At 37.8% G+C, this 22716-nt stretch overlaps 1 protein-coding gene across 1 annotated transcript in view; it reads right to left on the reverse strand.

Annotated features, from left to right (window-relative positions):
• The window catches only part of LOC131428516 (T-lymphocyte activation antigen CD86-like), a 243205-nt gene that overhangs the window by 79122 nt on the left and 141367 nt on the right, over nucleotides 1-22716 (reverse strand). The window contains exons 2-4 of the mRNA XM_058592509.1: nucleotides 19773-19847; nucleotides 19227-19459; nucleotides 12935-13051 (exon numbers count right to left, since the gene is read on the reverse strand). Coding sequence (XP_058448492.1) covers nucleotides 12935-13051; nucleotides 19227-19459; nucleotides 19773-19818 — 396 coding nt within the window. The 5' untranslated portion in view covers nucleotides 19819-19847. The remainder of the gene's footprint in view (nucleotides 1-12934; nucleotides 13052-19226; nucleotides 19460-19772; nucleotides 19848-22716) is intronic.

The raw sequence follows: 22716 nt of genomic DNA on the forward strand, positions 1-22716 counted from the left end.
GGCAGTGATCTCGATTTGATGAGGTTTTGAACTTAATTTTCTCAACCCTGTAGGCTACACTAATGTCGTTTTCGCTTGATACCAAACCTAACCCAGTTTCCACCCTAACTGCTGTCAAACCGTTTGTTTGAAGCTAGTTTCGAACCTAGTTTTAACGTTGTTGAACTGAAAATCGAGTCAGTTTCGAACCTGGTTGTTATATCAGGTTTGCTCAAACCGCCGTTGCTAAGCGCGAAAACAACACAGTTTCGTGAAAAGTGTTTGTTTGAAGAAACTACCCTGGGTCAGTTTCAGTGTTCTCAAGCGAAAACGACATAAGGAAATATTATTCCTTAGCTAAAGAAATAATATATCTGTAAAAGAATTAAAACAGATGATTTAAATGTTTCATCAATTCCAATCAAATACTTTTGTTTAATTATATAATTAATATTTATAAAATAATTTCGATGGTTTTGTAATTTTAGAGATATTTTTCAATCTAATGACATCATGTAATAAATTGATTTTTCCCTCATATTTGTACGGTTTGTCATACATATTGAGTATGTATTGAGATGAATTTTATTTATTTTGAATTCGTGACATGTGACATAGGGAGGGTGGGGGGTCTTTGCTGCTGTGACAATTTTTGACAAAGAGGGGGGAGGGGGGGGGGGGAGGGGTGGACAGTCAAATATTGCCAAAAAAGCGTGACGTCTTTTATGGACAGCCCCTTAATCATACAAATTCGTCAAAAATCACCATTGTGTACGATTTTGCACGCATGAACGACCATTGCATGCAAGCTCGAACGCTAGAGCCCTGCTGTGCTATCCAAAGCGTCTCTATAGGCGAATCACTATATGGTGATCACTGCTTGCAAATAGTAGACGAATAACGTACCCGAGCGGAATACGATGGACAGTTGGTAGAATCGACAGTTAGTAGTGTAAATGGGCACATACATTCTTTGTTCAGAAAACCTCACCTCAACCTTTAACAATTGACAAAAAAATCGTGTGAAAATTGTTTTGCGATCTAGTAAATTAGCCAAAGCTCATTCTAAATACGATTTAATTAGTAAAACTCCCGAAGTAATTCCGAAATTCCAGCACAATCTAAATTTCAACCGAATGTTCAATCACAGAAAGTGCTTCTACGCTAGTTAGCCATCGTTAGGGACACAAATCCTATTACAGTGATATAAATTGACAACGAAAGGTATTGCGTGATTTAGCGTCATCCGTCCCGTTTATCGTCTTTGGAGAGGGACAGGGGCTCTATTCAATTGATAAAGGCGGAGGTTTTTCTTTGCTTTGTTGTGTGGCCCGAAGATACGCAGTGTAGCTACGAAATCGAGGTCTAATTTGACATCTGAGGACACTCAATTAATGGTGCGGGAGAGGGAATTTAATCTCATACCAGCAGTAGCAGCATCGGCAGCAGAAAAAGCAATTATTATCGGCTGAGAAAACCGTCCGCTCGAAGCGTTCCGGATCGGAATGGTATGTCGGGTTGATTGGATTCCGTTCAGTGGAGTTTAATGGATGTCTTGTGGCGTGTTCGGTTCTTCACTGGAGGGAGGCAACAGTCTGCGATGGTTATCGTCAGTCACCTTATCGGAGAATTCGAAACCGTTTATCAAACAATCGCTTCAGAAGAATATTAGAAGAGAATTTAATTAAGCAGCAGTTTTGCTAGTCTTTGAAATATTTGAAATAATTAACCTTCGTTTGCAACATTTTCTCTCGTGGAATGTGATCTTTCACATAGAATAGCAGTTGAAGTTTTTATATTTTTGGTTACAAATAGTTCCAACGGAAAATAAAATGACTTAGTTTATTTGTCATGATTTTTATAGCAAAACAATTTTAGTTTTGCCGCTTGCCTTTCGGCTTCGTCTGACAAATTGTTCTCCAAATTGAGTGTATTTTTGCTTTCCAATCAAGATTTTAATGGTACCCGGGGACGTTACTAGCCAAGATGAAACTAAACTGATCGCCTTCTGCATCGGGGCGGGTTTGCTGTTCAATATATATTTTTCCACTATAGTAGTACATAAGTTGATTGGTATTCCGCATTTTGCGGGGCAGAGCAAATTGTCTCCGTCGTCGTTCCCAATTGCTTGATGGCAATTCCAGAGTAGTCATCATCGTCGTTGTCGTCGTCGTCGTCGTCGCCTTAGACGCCGTAGACGAAGTCGGAATTTCTCATATCCGGGTGCTGTTTGACAGAGCAGAAGTCCTCGTTTCATGTCGTATTTTCTTTTCCATATAGTTGCTTATGCGATCCTGGACCTTACTCGCTCTGCTTAGTTGGGTTTTTTATTTTACAGAATAACGCTTGTAACTCCAAGCCCTTCACCCGTTTCCATCAAAACAGACAGTTTACTTTCTGTTAGCCCCATTGGTTCTGTTTGTTTGCTTTGATGTAGGAGTTTTATTTGTTTTTTGTTGTTGCTGGAATCATTCGTGTGTGGTACGATTTTTGCTGAGACCATTGATAAGAAATTGAACCTATTTCAGGAAGACTGTACTACGTGACGTTAAGAGTTTTTGTTTAATCCAGGACAAACACCTGTACCGAAGAGATTCAACTGATTACGATCACAACGTCCATGAAGTACAATAGTGTATTTTTGTTCTCATTTCCGTTTCCACATCCCGTTCTGTCTGTCGCATTCAATCGCCCTAGAACTTGAACAACTACGATATTATTAAGGGTTTGCTAAAATCGTAAAATTGAATTTTGGCTACAATAAATAATTGCCACATAAGAAATTCAAAATATGAAAAGATGGGCGGATAATTTCAGAGACATAACTGGTTAACGTGAATACGTCGGAACAGAGCATAAAATTGTCACGCATTCTCAATGATAGAAACCATTCCAACAGCCTCATTTTCAATACTTTAATATCTCATTCGTAAATGACCGACACCAGAACAAACGAAGAGAGACGAAGCATTTTCGTTTCGCATCGAAAAAATGAGAGAGTATAATTGCCAACATCACTCTTTCCTCTATGACAAGGCGAAACCAAACTAATGTCTACAGGGAGCATCAGCAGAATTTGAATTCTCATTCTTTCACCGATGTTTTGAAAATCTGTGACGCTTGGCAATAAAGAGTTACTAAAATATGACAAATCGAAGTAATTACATCCCAGAACCTCTTTGGAAACCAAAAAATTTTACTACAAATTCGAGCACCAACAGATAAAAGTCATTGTGAAACCTTTTTCTGTCATTTTCGATTCTCAAAGCTTCGGTGGGATACCAACATTGCTTACTATGGGATTTTCACTGATAATCGCAAATGACTGAAAGGGCAAATAAAAGAGAGAACACAATTTTGAAATTACTGGACATGGGTTTCTTTCTCTTATTTTGCAAGCCAAGCTGAGAGTGACATTAATTTCTCGTCTTTTTCATCTATTTTTAGTCAAAGAAAATGATTTTTGTTAGCTCTGCGCCGGAATATTGTACCTCGAACAAAACAAACCTTCGTAAAGCTCTCGATGTGTGAAATTTCTCAAATGAGATAGAAATTTCGGTTCAGTATTGCGAATAAAGACGTAGTTAGTACGTCAAAAGTCATCTCGAAATGCAAGACTTGAGTAGCATTTATTTCAAAAATGCACTAGAAGAGCTCCTGAACTCGACTAACAGTTTATTTCTTCCATAATGAAGGGAGGAACTCGCTAAGTCTTAGCAAAATAAATTGGTCGCAACAGTTTTGAGGGACTTTTTTCATATTACTCATACTGTTATAAATATGATTGCGGAGTTATTAAAAACATCTGTTCAGTGAATAGAAACAGGAAAGTTTGTTCGAACTTAATCTAACAAAATCTACGATTCAAAACTTCCATGGTAAGACCTTAAACCAGGAATCTACAAGTTTGAAAAATATCTACTTGGTCATCTTGAAAAAAAGTGAGTGAGCTCCTTTGGCACTTTTTCATATCTAATTTCGAGGATCGGAATAGCCAAAATTGATTCATATGACCAGCAACAAATAAACCCACAAGTTGGAACAATCTTAAACCTAGTTAAAAAGAATTTTCCCCCTATCACCTAGTTGCTTTATTTAGCGGTATACAATTTTTAACGCCTAACCATCTCTGAGAAAATAGTATGTTGATAGTTTCATTTTGGAATATTTCAACACTATTTTCCAGAATCGAAAATCGGGAACCAGGATAGCAGGAAATAATTTGATAGGCCTTCTACCAACAATGACTAACGTCATTATCTTTACGTTTCGTCTTAGACTCGTCGGTGCATAACAGTTTATGCTGAACTGTTATACCACCTGCAGTTCCACATAAAACGCTAGACAGACGTAAAGTTTTTGCTGTTTGCAAAACACTAATGATTAGCACCGTAGTGCCAAGTCCTTCCTGACGTGCTGAACGGAAACAAGTTATTATTAATATTATTAACAATTATTAACAATTTGAACTGCTTTAAGCACTGATGAGCCGAAGGCGAAACGTGAAGAAAGCTGAAATAAAATATGTGCGTTTCTGTACAAACCCAAAAAACTCCTAAATGTTCACACTCTGCGGCGACCAGTAATCAGTCGTCACTCGTTTTCGTTCTAGCCATCAGAAAGGATATAGCATCTCGGTGCAATATCCGAAAAGTCGTTACATAAATAGTGTAAACTTTGCGTCTGCTTAGCGGTTCAAATTGAACTGTTAGGCGGAGATGGCAGTTCAATTTGAACTGCTTTAAGCACTGATTAGCCGAAGGCGAAACGTGAAGAAAGCTGAAACAAGTTATTGCTATTTGCGAAAAATTGTGATTAGCACCGAAGTGTCAAGTCCTTCCTGACGTGCCGAATGAAAACAGGTTTAGACAGTCACTGGCCGTTTGTTATGCATTGACGAATCTGAAAAGAAACGTAAAGATAATGAAAATGGTTAGGTGCCCTAGCACAAACAAAGTTAATCCCTAAATGACTAGCGATTGAAATATTTTCGAGCCCAGTTCAGGAATTTTTTTAACGGTTTTTGCTTTGCCGCCTAAAGTGGCGTTGTAAAATTTTGAACATTCTTCACCCTGTAATTCTGGAACCAAAAGTTCTATCCGGATGAAATTCTAAAGCTTGGTATGAGGCCATAAAGCCTTTGTTTAAACCTAAGTTTATGAAAATCGCTCACGCTGAGAAAAGTGAGTAAGTAATCAGCTTCGGTGTGTGCATCGTTTGTGAAGCAGTGCTGTGTTTTCTTCTTCCGTGCCAGCATGTATCGTTGCTTACCGGCTTTGTATCGTCATTCTATATGGCGGTTTAAAAGTTTTCGCCCTGTTGCGGAACCGGATGAAATTTTACAGTAACTTTTGAAACAATATAAGCTTTAATTTAAATCTGTGCAAAAAGCGGTGCAAGCATCACTGAGAAATCGACGTGAGTTCTATTTTTGGAGTTTTTGCCATTCTACAGGGTCCGGCACTCGAAGTGTAACCAACTTCAGACCGCTCGCGCAGCTGACGCACGGGCATCAGCTCTCTAGAAATTTGCTAAATGACAGTTCGCGCAAGAAAGCATTTTGCCAAAAGTGAACGCGAAATGAAAATCAGTGATGGAGAGAGCGAAGGAGTTGCTTCGTTTGGCCGAAAGCGGTCAATTTCCGAACATTGTATTTTCTGACGAGAAAATTTTTCCAATTGAGCAATTCGTAAACTCTCAAAACGGTAGGGTTTACTTGACCGACCGTTCATACGAGAATTTGAGTCATCGATTGGCCACCAGGAGGCAGCACCCGCAACAGATAATGGTTTGGGCCGCTGTAACCGCAGATGGGCGCTCTCCAATCGTTTTCATCGAGCCTGGCGTCAAGGTAAATGCGACATATTATCGGGAAAGTATTCTGGAGGTTGTTTTGAAGCCATGGCCAGACAAACATTTCGGTGGCAGACCATGGACGTTTCAGCAGGACTCGGCACCGTCTCACAAAGCTCGAGTGAACCAAGAATGGCTGAAAAACAACGTTCCGAACTTCATCACGTCCACACAATGGCTCTCGAATTCACCAGATGCGAATCCAATGGATTATTCTCTTTGGGCCATTTTGGAGAGCAAAGTCCGAACTAAAAGATACACCAGTCTCGAGGCGCTGAAAAAAGTTATTGTCCGCGAGTGGACCAAAATACACCAGCAAGTCACATTCGGGTAGCTTGCGATTCGTTTTTTGACCGTCTCAAGGCCATAGTCAAGGCAAAAGGTGGTCATATCGAGCAAAAGTGAATTGATTCTGAATTTTGTATTATTTTTACACATTTTGTTCTTTGAATTAAGTAAAAGTAATTTTCCAAACTGAATTTATGGCCTTTTTAATTGGTTACACTTCGAGTGCCGGACCCTGTAATATAGAAAGGTTATGCAATCACTATGAAAACCGACTTTCGAACCGAGGCCCGGATGGCTGAGAGTCATATACCTTTCGATTCAGTTCGTCGAATACGCAAAATGTCTGTGTGTGTGCATTTTTTTGCACTAAATGAAAAAATGAAAGCTCTTCAGGGGGGTAAAATTTTATAAGTATTTTGCAAATAGCATTAACTTTACGTCTGCTTAGCGGTTCAAGTTGAACTGTTTAAGTTTGCAATAAGCAGTTCAATTTGAACTGCTCTGCACTGACGAGTCTAAGACGAAACTTAAATTCAAATGAAAGCTCTTTAAGTCCAACACTAAATTCCTGGATCTGGCTTCAGGTTTCGGAGTTATGGGGTAAAATGTGCAAAAAAATGAAAATATGTGTTCGGTACTTTTCTCATAGATTGCGCGACCGATTTTCACAAACTTAGGTTCAAATGAAAGATCCTGTGGTCCTATACGGAATTACTGAATTTCATCCGGATCCAACCTCCGGATCCGAAAATATAGGGTAAAGTGCTTCAAAAATTTTATACCATCACAGAAAAGGACAAAAAAACGTAAACAATTCTAAATCGACCTCAAATCATCTCCAATTAATAGTTTTTTCAGTAGACGGCCAAATAAACCGATTTCGATTATTTTTTCAAGAATCGAAGAAAATTATTTTGAAGAATACTACAGTATTATATACGATAGTATGATAGATATGAGAAAAGCATAATTACACCACTACCTCGGTGGTTTGGAACAGGTTTTCTTCACTGCCTTTGGTGCTTCTGGAACTGGAAATGGGGGACCAGTAGTGCCGAATTAAGTTTATATGCTCACAAACTGAAAAGTTCTGCAAACTAGGAGAATTTCTCAGTCAGTTTAATGGGATTTATACATGTTTTTGTCATCGTTTGTGAAAAAATACTCATGAAATTGAATATTTTCCAATTATCTCGTTATCTAGTTCCGAAACAGAAAGTAGGTCCTAGATGAAATGTACTAGAAGTTTTTGAATAGCTTCAATACCTTTCGTTTCAAAAATCGGTTAATCCGTTTCCGAGAAAATTGAGTTCTCATTTTTTCCTTAATTGTCACACATTACCCTATAGCTCCGGAGCCAAAAGTCGGATTCAAATGAAATCCAACAGCAGACTATGGGACTATAAGACCTTTTATTTGAATCTAAGACTCGGTTAGAAAATCGGTTCAGTCATCTTTGAGAAAAGCGAGTGCATATTTTTTTCCAATTTTTTGGTGCATATTACACCTTATGTCTGTACCCGTAAGTCGGATCGGAACGAAATTCAACAGCAGGCTATGGAACCATAAGACCTTTCATTTGAATCAAAGTTTGTGAAAATCGTTTAAGCCATCTCCGGGAAAAGTGAGTGAATATTTTTGTTACATACATACATACATACATACATACATACATACATACATACATACACAAACAGACATAACATACATTTTTATATAAGAATGGCAAAACAAGTACAAGAAAATGAAATTTTTATACCTATCAGTCTGTAATTTCGAAATCGGAAGTCGGATCCGGATGAAATTTAGTAGGGTTATATGGGGTTGTAAGACCTATCATTAGAACCACGCTTGTGAAAATGGGATGAGCATTTTCTGTAAAAATCGGTTGCACGTTTCTTTTTTTTTCATTTTGCACATTTTATCCCGTAACTCCCGAACCGGAAATCGGATCTAGATGAAATTCAGTAGCAATCTTTGGGACTATAAGGCCTTTAACTCGAATTTTAGCGGTAGAAAATTGGATGAGCGGTCTCTGAGAAAATTGAGTGCACTTTTTCTTCAATTTTTTGCTAATTTTACCCGATTACTCCCGAACCGGAAATTCGATTCGGGTAAAATTCAACAGCAGCCAACAGGAATCAAAAGACCTTTCATTTGAGTCTACGTTTGTGAAAATCGGTCCAGCCTTCTCCGAGAAAATCGAGCGCATATTTTAACACATACACACTTCCAGAAACACGCAGTTCGTCGAGCTGAGCCGAATTGTATATATGGCATTCGGTTGAAAAGTCAGTTTTCACAATAATCGCATAGCCTTTCTATATGAGAAAAGCAAAAAAAAATTTGAGAAAATTGATGAAATCTTTATTGGAATCGAGAGAACGATCAATTTCAATTACCAACCTATCTGCTGCCTTCAGGCTATTCCGTAAGTAAAAATTTGCTTGATTTTACTTTGACCTGCTTATCGCGGATGGATGAAAGGATACACATTGACCCAGCGTACGGCGATCCGAAAGCAGCATTTGATCGCATGATGTTACAAAAATCAGGCTTTCGTACGACTGTGTGTGGATTCAATGATGGATTTTTTTTAAATTTAAAAAGAATTGGTGTAATGATGCCTTTCTAATATTACTCATACCATCATTAATATGTCTGTGGAATTAATAAAATAAACTGCTCATTAAACTTTGATACAGGGAAGTTTTGTTGGTCGTAAACTAGTAAAAACTAAATATCAAAATACCTTGTAATTCCGGAAGTAGTATCCGCAAAAAATTCTGGAGCTCCGTATGAGACCGTAAGACTTTTCTTTTGAATCTAAGTTTGTCAAAATAGATTATGGAGGGAAGTGAGTCAGATCCTTTTTTGCAATGTTGCAATCACTATTTCCGGTACTTCCGAAACCGGATTCTGAGGACCGGTATAACCGAAGTTGGTTCGTATGGCCAGTAAGTTTATGACTTGCAAATTGGAACAGTGTTGAGTCTATTGAAAGATATTTTGTTCCTCTTTTGCTTCGTAGCTTTATATGATAGTACAACATTTTTAACACTCCTTACCTGGTAATTCCAGACCCCATGGAACCATAAGAATCTTAGCTCGTGAAAATCGGTCACGCGTGAAGAAATTTTGTCCCAACAAAGATAATTATGTTCCCTGTCAACCTTTCATATGCATCAAGATAGATATTTTTAGGGAAAAAAGTTTTTCACACAAGTTCGTTGAATAGCTGAGTTCCTATTTGTGTGGTAGAGTTTTACGTGTACAGTTGGGAACCTCAGTTTCATCCCCCTTTTACGAATAAATCAGGAGTTCCAAAAGGCAGTAATATGGGTCCCCTTCTGTTCGCACTGTTTTTCAACGATGCCGCTTTGCTGCTTGGTTATGGATGCAAGCTGATCTACGCCGACGATTTGAAGCTGTACTTAGTAATTCGTAATTATGAGGACTGCGTCCATCTGTAAGAACTGTTAGATGAATATGTCGCATGGTGTCGACGAAACCATCTTGTGATCAGCATTGCCAAACTAGGATCCATAGCTAAAATCGATAGAGATTTCAAGGATCCACATTGTTTGAAGGCGTTATACTGTTCCGTAGTGCGGCTACTGCTGGAAAATGCCAGTTTGGTATGGAGTCCATATTCACTCGTTTGGAACTTGCCGATCGAGCGCGTTCAGCGCTTGGGTTTGCCACCGTACCATGATCGGGGAGCGGGTCATTTCGTCGAAAATCGTTTCGCCGAATGCCATTTCGCCGAAAGTCGTTTCGCGAAAGTCGTTTGCCGAAAGGGTCATTTCGCCGAAAGGGTAATTTCTCCGAAAGGGTAATTTCGAATACATCATATTATTATTTTTTGATGCAATTATCCCTCCTGTATAATTGATGTGGTACAACCACATAACCGAAAGAAAGATGGCTCGGCGGTATAAAGCCGCCGAGGCGACGCCGGCTGAGTTGGCCGCCGACCCGCCGTCGAAAGCGGCGGCCTCTTGCATACTAACCTGTAACCGCCTCGTTTGCCCGGTCTACTCAAAGCTAAGTTTCTTTGCTTTAGTTAGGTCCGAACCAGCGGTAGCGAGGTCGGACAGCACACGAATGAAATCGATGTGTCGAAGTCGCACTAGATATTTTTTTACTTAGGAAACGGAAAATACACACAAATTTGCTTGGTAGATACAGCTATGCAACTGCATTGATGATTAATGGCTAGCAGTCAACAAGTTTTCTTAGGAACTCCGTTCTGAGGTTCATGAATCAATCTCTATTCAAGAAATAAAATTGTAGGTCAACAAAACGGGCGTTAACGTATCATCATTCATTTGTGTTTATTTTAAATCAATTGCAATTATTATTATAATATTAGGACAATTGCAGGAATCGGCGAAATGGCTTTCGGCGAAATGACCCTGATCCCCCTGATCGATGTCGCCTGTTAGGTCTTGACACCCTGGAACGACGAAGGAGAGTTCAACAAGCTGCGTTTGTGGCGAAGATTATTAACGGCGAAATCGACTCTCCAAAGATCCTGTCACTCATCGACTTCCGCGTTTCACAACGAACTCTACGATTTTCTTCAACATATTTCCAAGTATTTTACGAATAATGCCACCAGCGCAGATTCTACACCAAACAGTGACTGTTTTGGGATGTATTGGTAGCTCTTGCAATGCTTTTGTCTGGTCTTCACATCTGATGCGACAGTTTTGCTTGTTGACTATTTTGCTCCATTCAACCAGAAATGAGCTTTGCCGCTGAACACAATTTTTCGATAAAAAAGTGGATCTTCCTGCAACTTTGCCAGCGCCCATTCCTGATCAAATTATAGACCGAACGACGATTCATAATTAAATTTTAGACCAAACTGAACAGGTTTGACAATCGGGGATGTCAGGTCACGTTTCCCGTTCAATAATAGCTGATGGAAAAAAAGTTGTCGCTACTTCCATCCACTCTGTCGGATATTCATTTTCTCTCAGTTTTCCCTAGCAAATTTAGGGCTCATTGCCAGTCTATGATCGAAACCTGTGAAAAATCTTAATCTGTGAACCTGACATGTGTGTTGACAATGACACAATGACAATGACAATGACAATGACAATGACAATGACAATGACAATGACAATGACAATGACAATGACAATGACAATGACAATGACAATGACAATGACAATGACAATGACAATGACAATGACAATGACAATGACAATGACAATGACAATGACAATGACAATGACAATGACAATGACAATGACAATGACAATGACAATGACAATGACAATGACAATGACAATGACAATGACAATGACAATGACAATGACAATGACAATGACAATGACAATGACAATGACAATGACAATGACAATGACAATGACAATGACAATGACAATGACAATGACAATGACAATGACAATGACAATGACAATGACAATGACAATGACAATGACAATGACAATGACAATGACAATGACAATGACAATGACAATGACAATGACAATGACAATGACAATGACAATGACAATGACAATGACAATGACAATGACAATGACAATGACAATGACAATGACAATGACAATGACAATGACAATGACAATGACAATGACAATGACAATGACAATGACAATGACAATGACAATGACAATGACAATGACAATGACAATGACAATGACAATGACAATGACAATGACAATGACAATGACAATGACAATGACAATGACAATGACAATGACAATGACAATGACAATGACAATGACAATGACAATGACAATGACAATGACAATGACAATGACAATGACAATGACAATGACAATGACAATGACAATGACAATGACAATGACAATGGCAATGACAATGACAATGACAATGACAATGACAATGACAATGACAATGACAATGACAATGACAATGACAATGACAATGACAATGACAATGACAATGACAATGACAATGACAATGACAATGACAATGACAATGACAATGACAATGACAATGACAATGACAATGACAATGACAATGACAATGACAATGACAATGACAATGACAATGACAATGACAATGACAATGACAATGACAATGACAATGACAATGCTTCTCGCGTGATCTGTCAAAAACAATGTTGCCAAAAAGATACCAGCAACGTACTCTTAATAACATCGTTATAACATCATCGAATTCCTACGTCATTTATTCTTGAAAATGTGCCACCAAACAGGTTCTATGTCGTTTTTGTAAATTGCCATGGTATTCGATGGCAAAAGTAATGCTTCGAAAGCTTATCATCTCAATTCAAGTGTTATTCATAAAGTTTTATAATCTTATGTTCGGATGAAAGTTTAATTCCAGCGAACCACTATTCCATCAGCGTTGAAAACTTATTCAAACGACGCCATCTACTGCACTTTTATTATCCTGGGATGGTGTTTATTTTTATAACCCTCAGATCAGCAGGTGATAACGGCTCTGACCTGGCTGGAATCAACCATGCTCGACGACAGAGTTTTGACGTTTCGATTACTACCTGTTATCTCAAATTACATGGCCATTTATTTGGCTAGATTAGAGTGGCTGGGAGGAACTCTGAAATGTGGGTGTATTTGGTTGAAGGTGAACCAACGGTGAAAGGTTCTCTTCCTTCATCGGAACGACAATATTATTAACTTAAGATCCACTCAATGTCGGCTGCAACATCATTCGGGGGGGCACATGGAATCGTCTCCCGTTCGAGCTCTATGCGGTGAACAAAGTTTTGTAATTTCATTTCAGATTATTCTTCATCCCCGCGGAACAAAAAAAAATTGGCACTTACCTTCAAGGACCAATCGTCCAGCGCTGGATTATGTACACTCTGGTACCTCTGGTCCGAGGTGTAGGTGGCCTTGCCCACCGTGAGCAGATGCAGATCCCGGTGCCGAATCCACGACACCTACGAGCGGCGGTATGGAGTGGTGCAAAGAGAGGGAGAGAAAAAAAAGTTGTTTAAAAATCGAACCTATCGCGATAAACGCTGCAAATTGGATTAATTTATTCGGGAGGTCGTGATTTATTGGCAAGTAGCAAGGCTGACCCGGCCTGGAACCTTTGCTGCTAATTGAGACACCATAATTGGGCGAAGGTAATGAATCACCAGTGTTTTAACTTTAACGATTTGTGGCATTTTGTGATTGGATTTGTTCGAGGCCAATAAATGAGTTTGAATGTTTTGGATCCCACAGCGGTTGCCAAAAAAGCTCTTAGTCGTGACGGAAGGAAACGATAAATAAATGAGAAGACGAATTTCTCTTTCTTTTAATGAGCTAGGGCACGTCAACTCGTTGGAATTATTTGCATTTGATCCAAAAGAGCCATTCCAGAAATTAACAGTAGAAAAGTTTCAAAACCAGAATAGACTTTTCTCAATTTGATTGAAACTGAGTTGAAGAATGCGTTAAAATGAGATATACGAAATATACCAAAGTATAGTTCGATTTCACAGAACACGTGCATCCATTATTTTGATCTGGCTTTAACTTAATTATGATCGTTCGCCGGGTAGAACTGAGAGGTTTTCCTGGATACTATTCAGAACCACTTTTGGAGCAACGATCAGGCAGCAATTTATTCGTTTGAAATGTTTCGTAAAGAGTTAGAAGAGTTAAATCATTTATTTATTATATTTATTTATTTTATTTATGTAGGAGCAAAGGAAAAGCCCAATGAAGCTGAGATTCTATTTCTCCTTCTCCATCAGGCATAAAACCTTCTCATCTTTTGTACCAACAGATTACATTTATCCAAATGATACATATTACACGTTATCGTAAACTAATCTATCATACTATCTTCTGTAAATATCTATAATTCAACCCTCAATCCATAAGGAAAGCTGGCTGGCGAAAAATCTTGAAAATAAGTTTTTTTATAGTGTTGCGGGACAAATGAAAATTGAATACATATGAACAAACGTTGAATGATCGACACATACAAGTAAATGGTTCTTTAAATCCATAATCCAAATGTTCTAGCACTAGGGATTCTGAAGAAAGAGTTTAACCGCAAGTTACGACTATGGATATTAAAGCTTAGCAGTGGAAGAAGATCCACATAATCAATTTGGGATTGGATCAAATCCACAATAAAAACGGCTTCGAAAGTAACCCGGCGAACTGATAACAAATCAAGGTTGATGAGCCTACAACGATTTTCGTAGCTTGGAATGTTGGCTGCATCTCTCCATGGCAGACGAAGCAAAGCAAAACGGACGAATTTTCGCTGAACAGCTTCTATTCGCAGCTTATCGGTTTGATAATATGCAGCCAAAACAACGACTGCGTACTCAAGGATAGGGCGGACTAAAGCGCAATAAAGCGATTTCAGGAAATATACGTTGTTGAAGTTTTTTGAAATGCTGAACATAAGTCCTAGCATCTTAGAAGCTTTAGATATAATATACTCAATATGATCTTTGAAATTGAGCTTAGAATCTAATAACACTCCTAAATCCTTGATTTATGAAACCCGTTCCAAGACCGCTGTCGAAATGGAGTAGTCATACGTGATCGTGTTTCGTTTGAGAAAGAAAGAGATTACGGAACATTTTGAGGCTTTTAGTAGCATCCTGTTTACGTATCACCAGTTATAGAATACATCTAACTGAGTTTGTAAGAAAGCGGGATCTTCAGAATCCTTGATGTGATGGAACAATTTGAAATCATCGGCAAATGATAGCTTCATGCATTCCAACGAAAAATTCAAGTCGTTGAGGTATAATAAGAATATGAACGGTCCCAGATGGCTTCCTTGTGGAACTCCGGAGCTTGCAATGAATGGTGAAGTAACGTTGTCTCCTATTTTCACAGTCATATTTCGACCTGTTAGAACCGCTGAACCCAAGCCTTTCGAGTATTTCAACTGCAATCCGGTGATTAATTTTGTCTAAAGCAGCCGAGAAATCAGTGTAAATGGCATCGACTTGATGATGCGCTTGCATAGATCGAATGATGTATGATGTGTACGACACAAGATTTAAGAACGTAGACCGTTTCGGCATAAAACCATGCTATGTATCAGATATATAGCTAGAACAGTGATGAGTCATAAAGTCCAGTATTATTATTTCAAATAGTTTCGATACAGCACATAAGGCAGCAATTCCTCGATAGTTTGAAATAATAGTTTTGTCACCTTTCTTATATAAAGGGAAAATGTAAGAGTTCTTTCATGAAGCAGGAAAAATTGAGGAGCGTTTAAGAGAGAGATTGAACATTATAGTCAATAGCATTAGGAGACTTCTTGAGCATTTGTTCAGAACGAAAGACGGTATACTATCAGGGCCAGCGTTAGTATATAGTTTAAGTTTAAGACAAGCGTTTTCGACGATGTCTGTCGTAATTGTTGGATGAGACACAATCGTTGAACGGCGAGGAACATTGTGGATTTGTTGATTCGTCAAAGTTTCTGCGGAGAAAACACTGCTCAAGTGTTTTTAGAATAAGTGACAAACATCGACGGGGGCTAATGCTTCATGTTTGTTTCGATAAAGTGTTACAATTCAGCCAGGTTTAATAGTGTTATTAGTATCAAAAGATTCAAGAATTTATTTCACTTTTTTTTAAGACAGAACTCAAATCCAGGAAGCAGTATTTATGTCAAATGAAGCTGCCTCACAGTACAGGAAAGTATTGCTAGCTAGCTTAAAATTGTCACGCATTCTCAATGAAAGAAACTATTTTAACAGCCCCATTTTCAATATTTTACTGTCTCATTCGTAAATGACCGACACCAGAACAAACGAAGAGAGACGAAGCATTTTAGTTTCTCATAGAAAAAATGAGAGAGTATAATTGCCAACGTCACTCTTTCCTCTATGACAAGACGAAACCAAACTAACATCTGCAGGGAGTATCAGCAGAATTTCAATTCTCATTCTTCCATCGATGTATTGAAAATCTGTGACGCTTGGCTATAAAGAGTTACTAAAAAATGACAAATCGAAGTAATCACATCTCAAAACCTCTTTGGAAACCAATAAATTCGAGCACCAACAGATAAAAGTCATTGTGAAACCTTCTTCTGTCTTTTTCGAATCTCAAAGCTTCCGTTGAATATCGACACTGCGTTCTCATAGTTAGTTCTGATTGCTAGTTTTTGTAAATTCAAATGTATGTATAACAATGATGCTGAGTGGGAATTTTTCGTGGTTCAAGATTATTACATTGGTGGTATTTCAAAACAGATGATATGGATCGAAAGCTTGATGAAACTACATAAACATTCAATCAACTGCTGAGCAATTATTAAAGTGGACTCGGCAGAGACGTCCAGGTTCATTCACGACTATGCCTTTTTGTAAAGTTTCCCATAAAGAATTCGATCGGGGTGCAACCGAGTAGTGTAACTATTATCAGAATACCTAAGTGGCTCACATACCTTTTCTTCGTTCCAATTTTCAAAACTCCAATCGATATCAGACAGTTTTCGAATAACGATGCGCTTTGTGAACATACAATTTTCAAAATTGTCAAACCTTAAATAACAATTACTTCATGGAAAAAAGTGTCCGGGCCTCTCACGTGATGTCACGTGAAAAGACGTGAACAATTTCGAACCGTGTTTATTTTTGTTGAGAATAAGTCTCTATATGGCCCAATACCCCAATAGTGTTTGCATAACGGTTGATCGTATCAGACGAGTTCTAGTTTTCACCTTCGCACCTTCGCGAAAAGTTAATGTCGGATTTTTCAAAAACAGATCACAAATCACTTTTTCGTTTTTTTTTTACCGACAATACACCGACAGATCCGTGATTTGGAAAGTCGTCAATATTTTTCGCTTCTTTGAAACAATTCATCCACTTACTCACAAACTGTTTCGACTTTTTCATGTATTTCGCCGCGGCAGCTTTTATCATTTTGAGACCTTTTTTTAGCACAAAAAAGCTGCTTCGACTCATTTTAAAAAAATGCTGGAATCGAATTGTAAATAATAGTGCGCTGATTTATTCTCACATTGCCTTCTGTGTTAAAAAAAAATATCACACCATTCCACTTTACCGATCGCGAATAATCGTGACCACGCTCTTATGTAACAGACTATATTCTAACGTAATGATCCACTGCCCGTATAGAATCGGATCGCAAAACGATGAGCTTCAGAGCGAATCCCCACATCAGCGTGCTAACTCGTGATGCTCAAACAGGTCATCGAGAGAAACTCGCTCTCGCACTGGTGTCCATTCTATGTTAAATGCCAGTTTTTTTTGCTGAGATTATATCCGTCTCTCTTTGATGGCACTGATTGAATGAAAGAGTTGCTAGAGTGCGTTTTTTGATACGATAAAAGCCATCCTTGCTTCCAACTGATGTGAAATCATGTCGATACTTAGTTTTTAAACTGCTTTGCATCAACCAGACTGAACAATGTTGGTTGTAAATGTATGGAACATTTGTAGAACTAATTTGATACTCTTGTTTGCTAAAAGAAGTATGTTGATACGTTAAGGCGTTTAGGAGTTATGCAATGTTTTTGAGTTTTTCGAAGGTATTTTTAAAGCTTATTAAAATAAGTTAAAAAATAACACCCTTCCAATTTTCTCTTAAATTTTTACATATATTATGACTTTTCAGGAACCACATAGGATACATTTTTATCGATCTGGCATCTAATGAATTTTGAAGCTTGACTAGTATTTGATGAAAAAAAATCATAATTTTTTATTGGTAGCTTATATGAAAAAGCTTGGTTGAGCAAAATTGTGCGCAATGATTAGTTCAACAACTGTTCTGAAGAAAACTTTTCCGTAGAACGTTTCACAAAAAAGTTAGAACAAAAAAAATGATTTTTCAGGAGCCACCCTTCTTTTACTCAGGAAAATTGATGCAACTCGTTCAAATGAAGAGCTAGAGAGGTGTTTTTTTTTCAACAAAGTAGCCCAAAATAAAATTTCCCGCAACTTTCTGGTACAACTAAATCATTTTTGAGTTCAATTAAGAAAGTTTGTTTTCAGATTTCAATCTAAATGAGGACCACCCTAGTTGTCAATTTTTTCATCAAAAGGAGCGCCATTTGATTATAGACAACTTTTGTGAAGACACCAACTACAAAAAACAAATATTTAATAGTGAAAATAGTTTTGTCACTCTAATTTCCCTTTTCGGACCATAGTGCAATGAAGTCAAGCTGATAGTAATGTCATGGATTTAGTGGAATTGTAAACTCAAGAGTTTGTAGACATGTTTCTGGATAAGTTATCTAATCTATCAGCATAAAATTCTATAGCTGAGCAACAGGGGAAATATTTGAAATACGTTAAAACTTGTTTAAAAATGAACGAATGTATGTATGTATGTATGTGATTTTTCCGAGAACTTTTCATTTGTTGTACAAGACTGTACAAGGATTTCATTGGGCAAACGTTCATCTTTACCATTCATACATTTGCAATTTGTATTTGCAGGAAGTTCATACCTCAGATTTAATGTTTACTAGTTTCACTGCAATCGTTGGAATTTACCATGCACAACCATGTTGCAGTTGCTTTGTTCGTAGTTAATTGTGTTAATTGCATTAAAAGTAAGTTGTCTGACCTTAAGTAAATTATTTTTTTTTCAGACGGTTTTTTTCGGTCAATACTAAAATAGGATGACAGTCTTTAACTTTGGCCACATGAAAAACGATTTTGATATAGATGAGGATTGGAATTTTTCCGCAGCATGTCATGGTAAAGGCATTGGGTGGAATGTTGCTAAATCAAGTTTGTAGGGGAAAAGCTTTATGCTTTTTGCTGACTTGCTATTCATTTCTTGAATTGCTTCAGATCGAAACACTCAATTAGCTAAAAATTGCCTTTTCAGTTTACGGTGGTGATCCTTGCGGGGGGGAAAAATACCTTCCTTGAGCATATCGTTGATAGTACTTCCATAAATTGTTTGGTGATATCGAAAACGACAAAACAACCATCTTCTCTCACTACACGTGTTGGTACACCACGCAGTCTTATTCACATATTCGTTTCTATCTTGCCAGGAAACACGCAAAACTCACTCTCCCGGGGGGAGAGGTCTTATCTACACAATCAATCAAACGGAATCCCTAATGAGGACCGGCGCCATCAGAGCACTCACCGTTCGGTTGCCAAGATTCCGCACCCGGCAGTTGAGATAGGCCGTGTTTCCAACCAGTGCCGTCACATTCCTCGACGCCGAGATGTCAAAGTATGGGCCCCGGTCCAGTGGGTTTTTCACGATGTCATCGTCCAGGTCCGCATCGTCGAACGAGGACGTCTGGAAGTAGTGCTTCGGTGGTGTGTACGTGTGCGGCTCGTCGATGTCTACTGTCTGCGAGGAGGAGGTAATTCCTGAAAAACAGAAAAAAAGCAGCAGAGCAGTGAATCCATTTGATCCGAAATTAATTACATTTTCCGGTTGGGTTTCTTCATTAGGGTTGATGTTTTAAACTACTTCTCGGTTTGTTCGAACAACAACAAAACCAGAATTACTGTTTATGTCAGATTGGTTGTATCTGGTTTTTGTGTAGCAGACCCAGTCAAATTGAATACCATTAATCTAGATTTGACATTCGATTATCGTTAGATTAAATGATGGAGCAGAGAGTCGCATAAATAGTGCGTTAAAACATCGTCCCCAGCCGGTTACCATTTCGAAATTTACCATGATTGATGTTAAGAATAACCATCACAACCACTATATGCTTCATATTTTCTAGGTGTGCGAGAAGTCCATGTTCTAAAAGAGATGGGAGAGAGAACAAAAAATGACGAATTAGCAATGATCGAATACAATTAATGATTTTTTATATGAATTTTCTTTATCTAAGTCTTCTTGAGTTTTTAATTTTTTTTTCAAGCACAATGCAGATACTACCCTGCATGCTTTCCTAGTAGCTTCAGAAAAGAAAAAAAAGGGTGGGTAATGCCAGCGACATAACAGGAAGACGTGAATACGAAATCGTTCAGTTTCTTTGACGTTAAAGATTCTGAACTCTTAAACTTTCTGGAAGCGATTTTTTTATCCGAATGTTAGAATTGAGTTCTCAAACTTAATTTCGATTCGGGAGTTGAATTCTGAACCTAAACTCAGTAGCTGAACTCTAATATTGTAAAACTCATCACTGAATCTGTGTTGCGGAACGGAATTCGAGACCAGGATTTTTGTTCGGTTCTGAATTCTAAACTAGAATCCTAGCCCTGAACTCTGAACCTGGATTCTGATCCGCAGCTGAATTTTAGTTACAGAATTCAGGTACAGGATTTCGTTTTCAAATTCGGATCCAAAATTCAGTTCAGATTTTCCGGAATTTAGTTCAAAAATCTTCCGAATCTAGTTCTTAAATTCAGTTACGCTTCTAGAATTGTAGAACTGAACTATGGAACCATATTCTAGACTGGAGTTCTGGTCTAGAATTTTGAACCTAAGCTCTGAAATGCAGTTTAGAACTGAATTCATAAAATACAACTTAATTTTGGATCTGCGTTCTGTTCCTGGATTTCGGTCCAAAGTTAAAGAATTTCAAGTTCAGAATTTAGAAGATGAATTCTGAAACTATATTCTACATCTGGATTCCGGCCAGGAATTCCTGAACTGAATTTTGGTCTGAACCTCTATTTCAATTCCAGAACTCTTCAGATTTAAAATTCAGATCCAAAGTCCAAGGTTTCGAATCAATCCAGATCTCAGATCCAGAATTCGGTTCCAAAATCCCGGTTTAAAATTTAGTTAGAGCTTTGTTCGGAAATTAGGTTTCAGTTCCAGAATTATGGTACTTAATTCAGATCTTGGATTCTGGACGGGGTAACGAATTTTAGATCTGGCTGCTGGAAATGACAATAATATCAGATATTGAATACTGAAACTGAATTTTAGAATTGAACCCTAGAATTGGATTCTGATCTGAACTGAACGAGTCAACTACGAAGGTAAGAATGAATAAAACCAGGCGCGTATACAACGGAGGGTTTTAGGGGTTCAAACATCCCCGAAACTCAAGAAATTTTTAGGGGAAACAGGAGCTAGACCGGACACGTGGTTAAATCGGTCAGCTTAGATATCTTATAAACCTGCTGTTATTTCAATTCTTGGATTGACGTTGTAAACGCGCTTGGAGATGACGCGGTATAGATGACTTGGGTAAAAACCCAGTTTTAAAGGACGGTTTTTTTTAATAAAATTCCTAAAAAGTGTTCGATTTAGCCCCGGTCTCCCCTATATTATGAAAACACCCCCAGAAATTTGTTTGTGGGTATGCGCCTAAACGAAGTATTGAATGTTTAATTTCTTTATTTACCAAGCTTTTCAGAAAACGTTAATTTCGAGATATTCGATGTTGTCATATTACCGAAAATTCTATCACAAATTTCTAATCATATTTCCGATTATGTGGAAAAAAAACTCTTCAAAAACTTATCAAAGTAAGACTTATTCACGTCAAAACATTTAAATATTATAATCATAATTCGATGCAGATGTAATGAATAATAAAATATCTGACAACACTTGCACACTCTGAAGTCAAAAAACGCATTTAAACCAATACGCACAAAATCCATTTGAAAAAGATTCGCGATAGATATGCGAAGATTTTCTAATTTGAATCTATCAGACTGTAAACCTTCACTAAACTGATAGTTCTTTAGATAACATTTGGAGCCATTAGAAAGGTTGATTTTGTATAATGTTTCCCATCGTTGTCCACTTTTCGTTATATTTTGCTCCAAAGCAAACGACCAGCAGCAGGGTGATGCAATAGCTCTTGTTTGAAGAGAAACGTTTGCGTCTTTTGCGAATTGATTCGATACTTAAGCAATTTTAGAGTTTCACACCACAAAAATAACTACATATAAAATTTTGATATCGACTATTTCGAAACCATCAAAATGCTGCGCGAGATTTATTTCTGGAATTCAGAAGGGCCAAATTTTCTAATTCTAAGTTAAGATTATAAGGTTGGATCCATTAGAAGGGCTGATTTTGTATAATGTTCTCCATCGTTTTTCACCTTTCGTTATATTTCGCTCCAATGCAAACGACCAGCAGCAGGATGACGCAATACTGAGCTAATATCTTGATATTGGAACTGCATCAACCGGAATGACGCACTTGCTTCACTCTCTGCTCAGTTAACTGCGCAGGCTAGAACGAACGAAATGTATCAAGGGTTAACACTTCTATACCTACCCAGATACGAGAAAGGCGTCATGAGCTCTATTCTTCGATGCGCGTTGATACCAAACATTTCAGAATATTTTAGTTTTGAATTATTTGTGGTTATGTCATACAACAGAAAATGTTATCATAAATTGCTGATCATGTTTCCGATAGCATGTAGAAAAAAAAAATTTTGATACGTTAGATACAATAAGAGAAATTCACGATCAAAAACTTATCACTGTCTCAAAGGGTAAATTTTGAAAAGGCGTCGCATGGTAAAGTAAATCGTATACACGATAAAAAATGATTGTAATCTATTCTGCTATATTTGATTATAAGAAGGATAAAGAAGGTATGATTCAAAAATAAGGTTTTCTGCTTATAGTTCTTTAATACATTCCCATTTGAAACAATGCCCAAAACTTAAACATTTACTAGGGGACGTGAA

The sequence above is a fragment of the Malaya genurostris genome, chromosome 2 (genome assembly GCF_030247185.1).
Source record: "Malaya genurostris strain Urasoe2022 chromosome 2, Malgen_1.1, whole genome shotgun sequence".
NCBI classification, from domain to species: domain Eukaryota; kingdom Metazoa; phylum Arthropoda; class Insecta; order Diptera; family Culicidae; genus Malaya; species Malaya genurostris.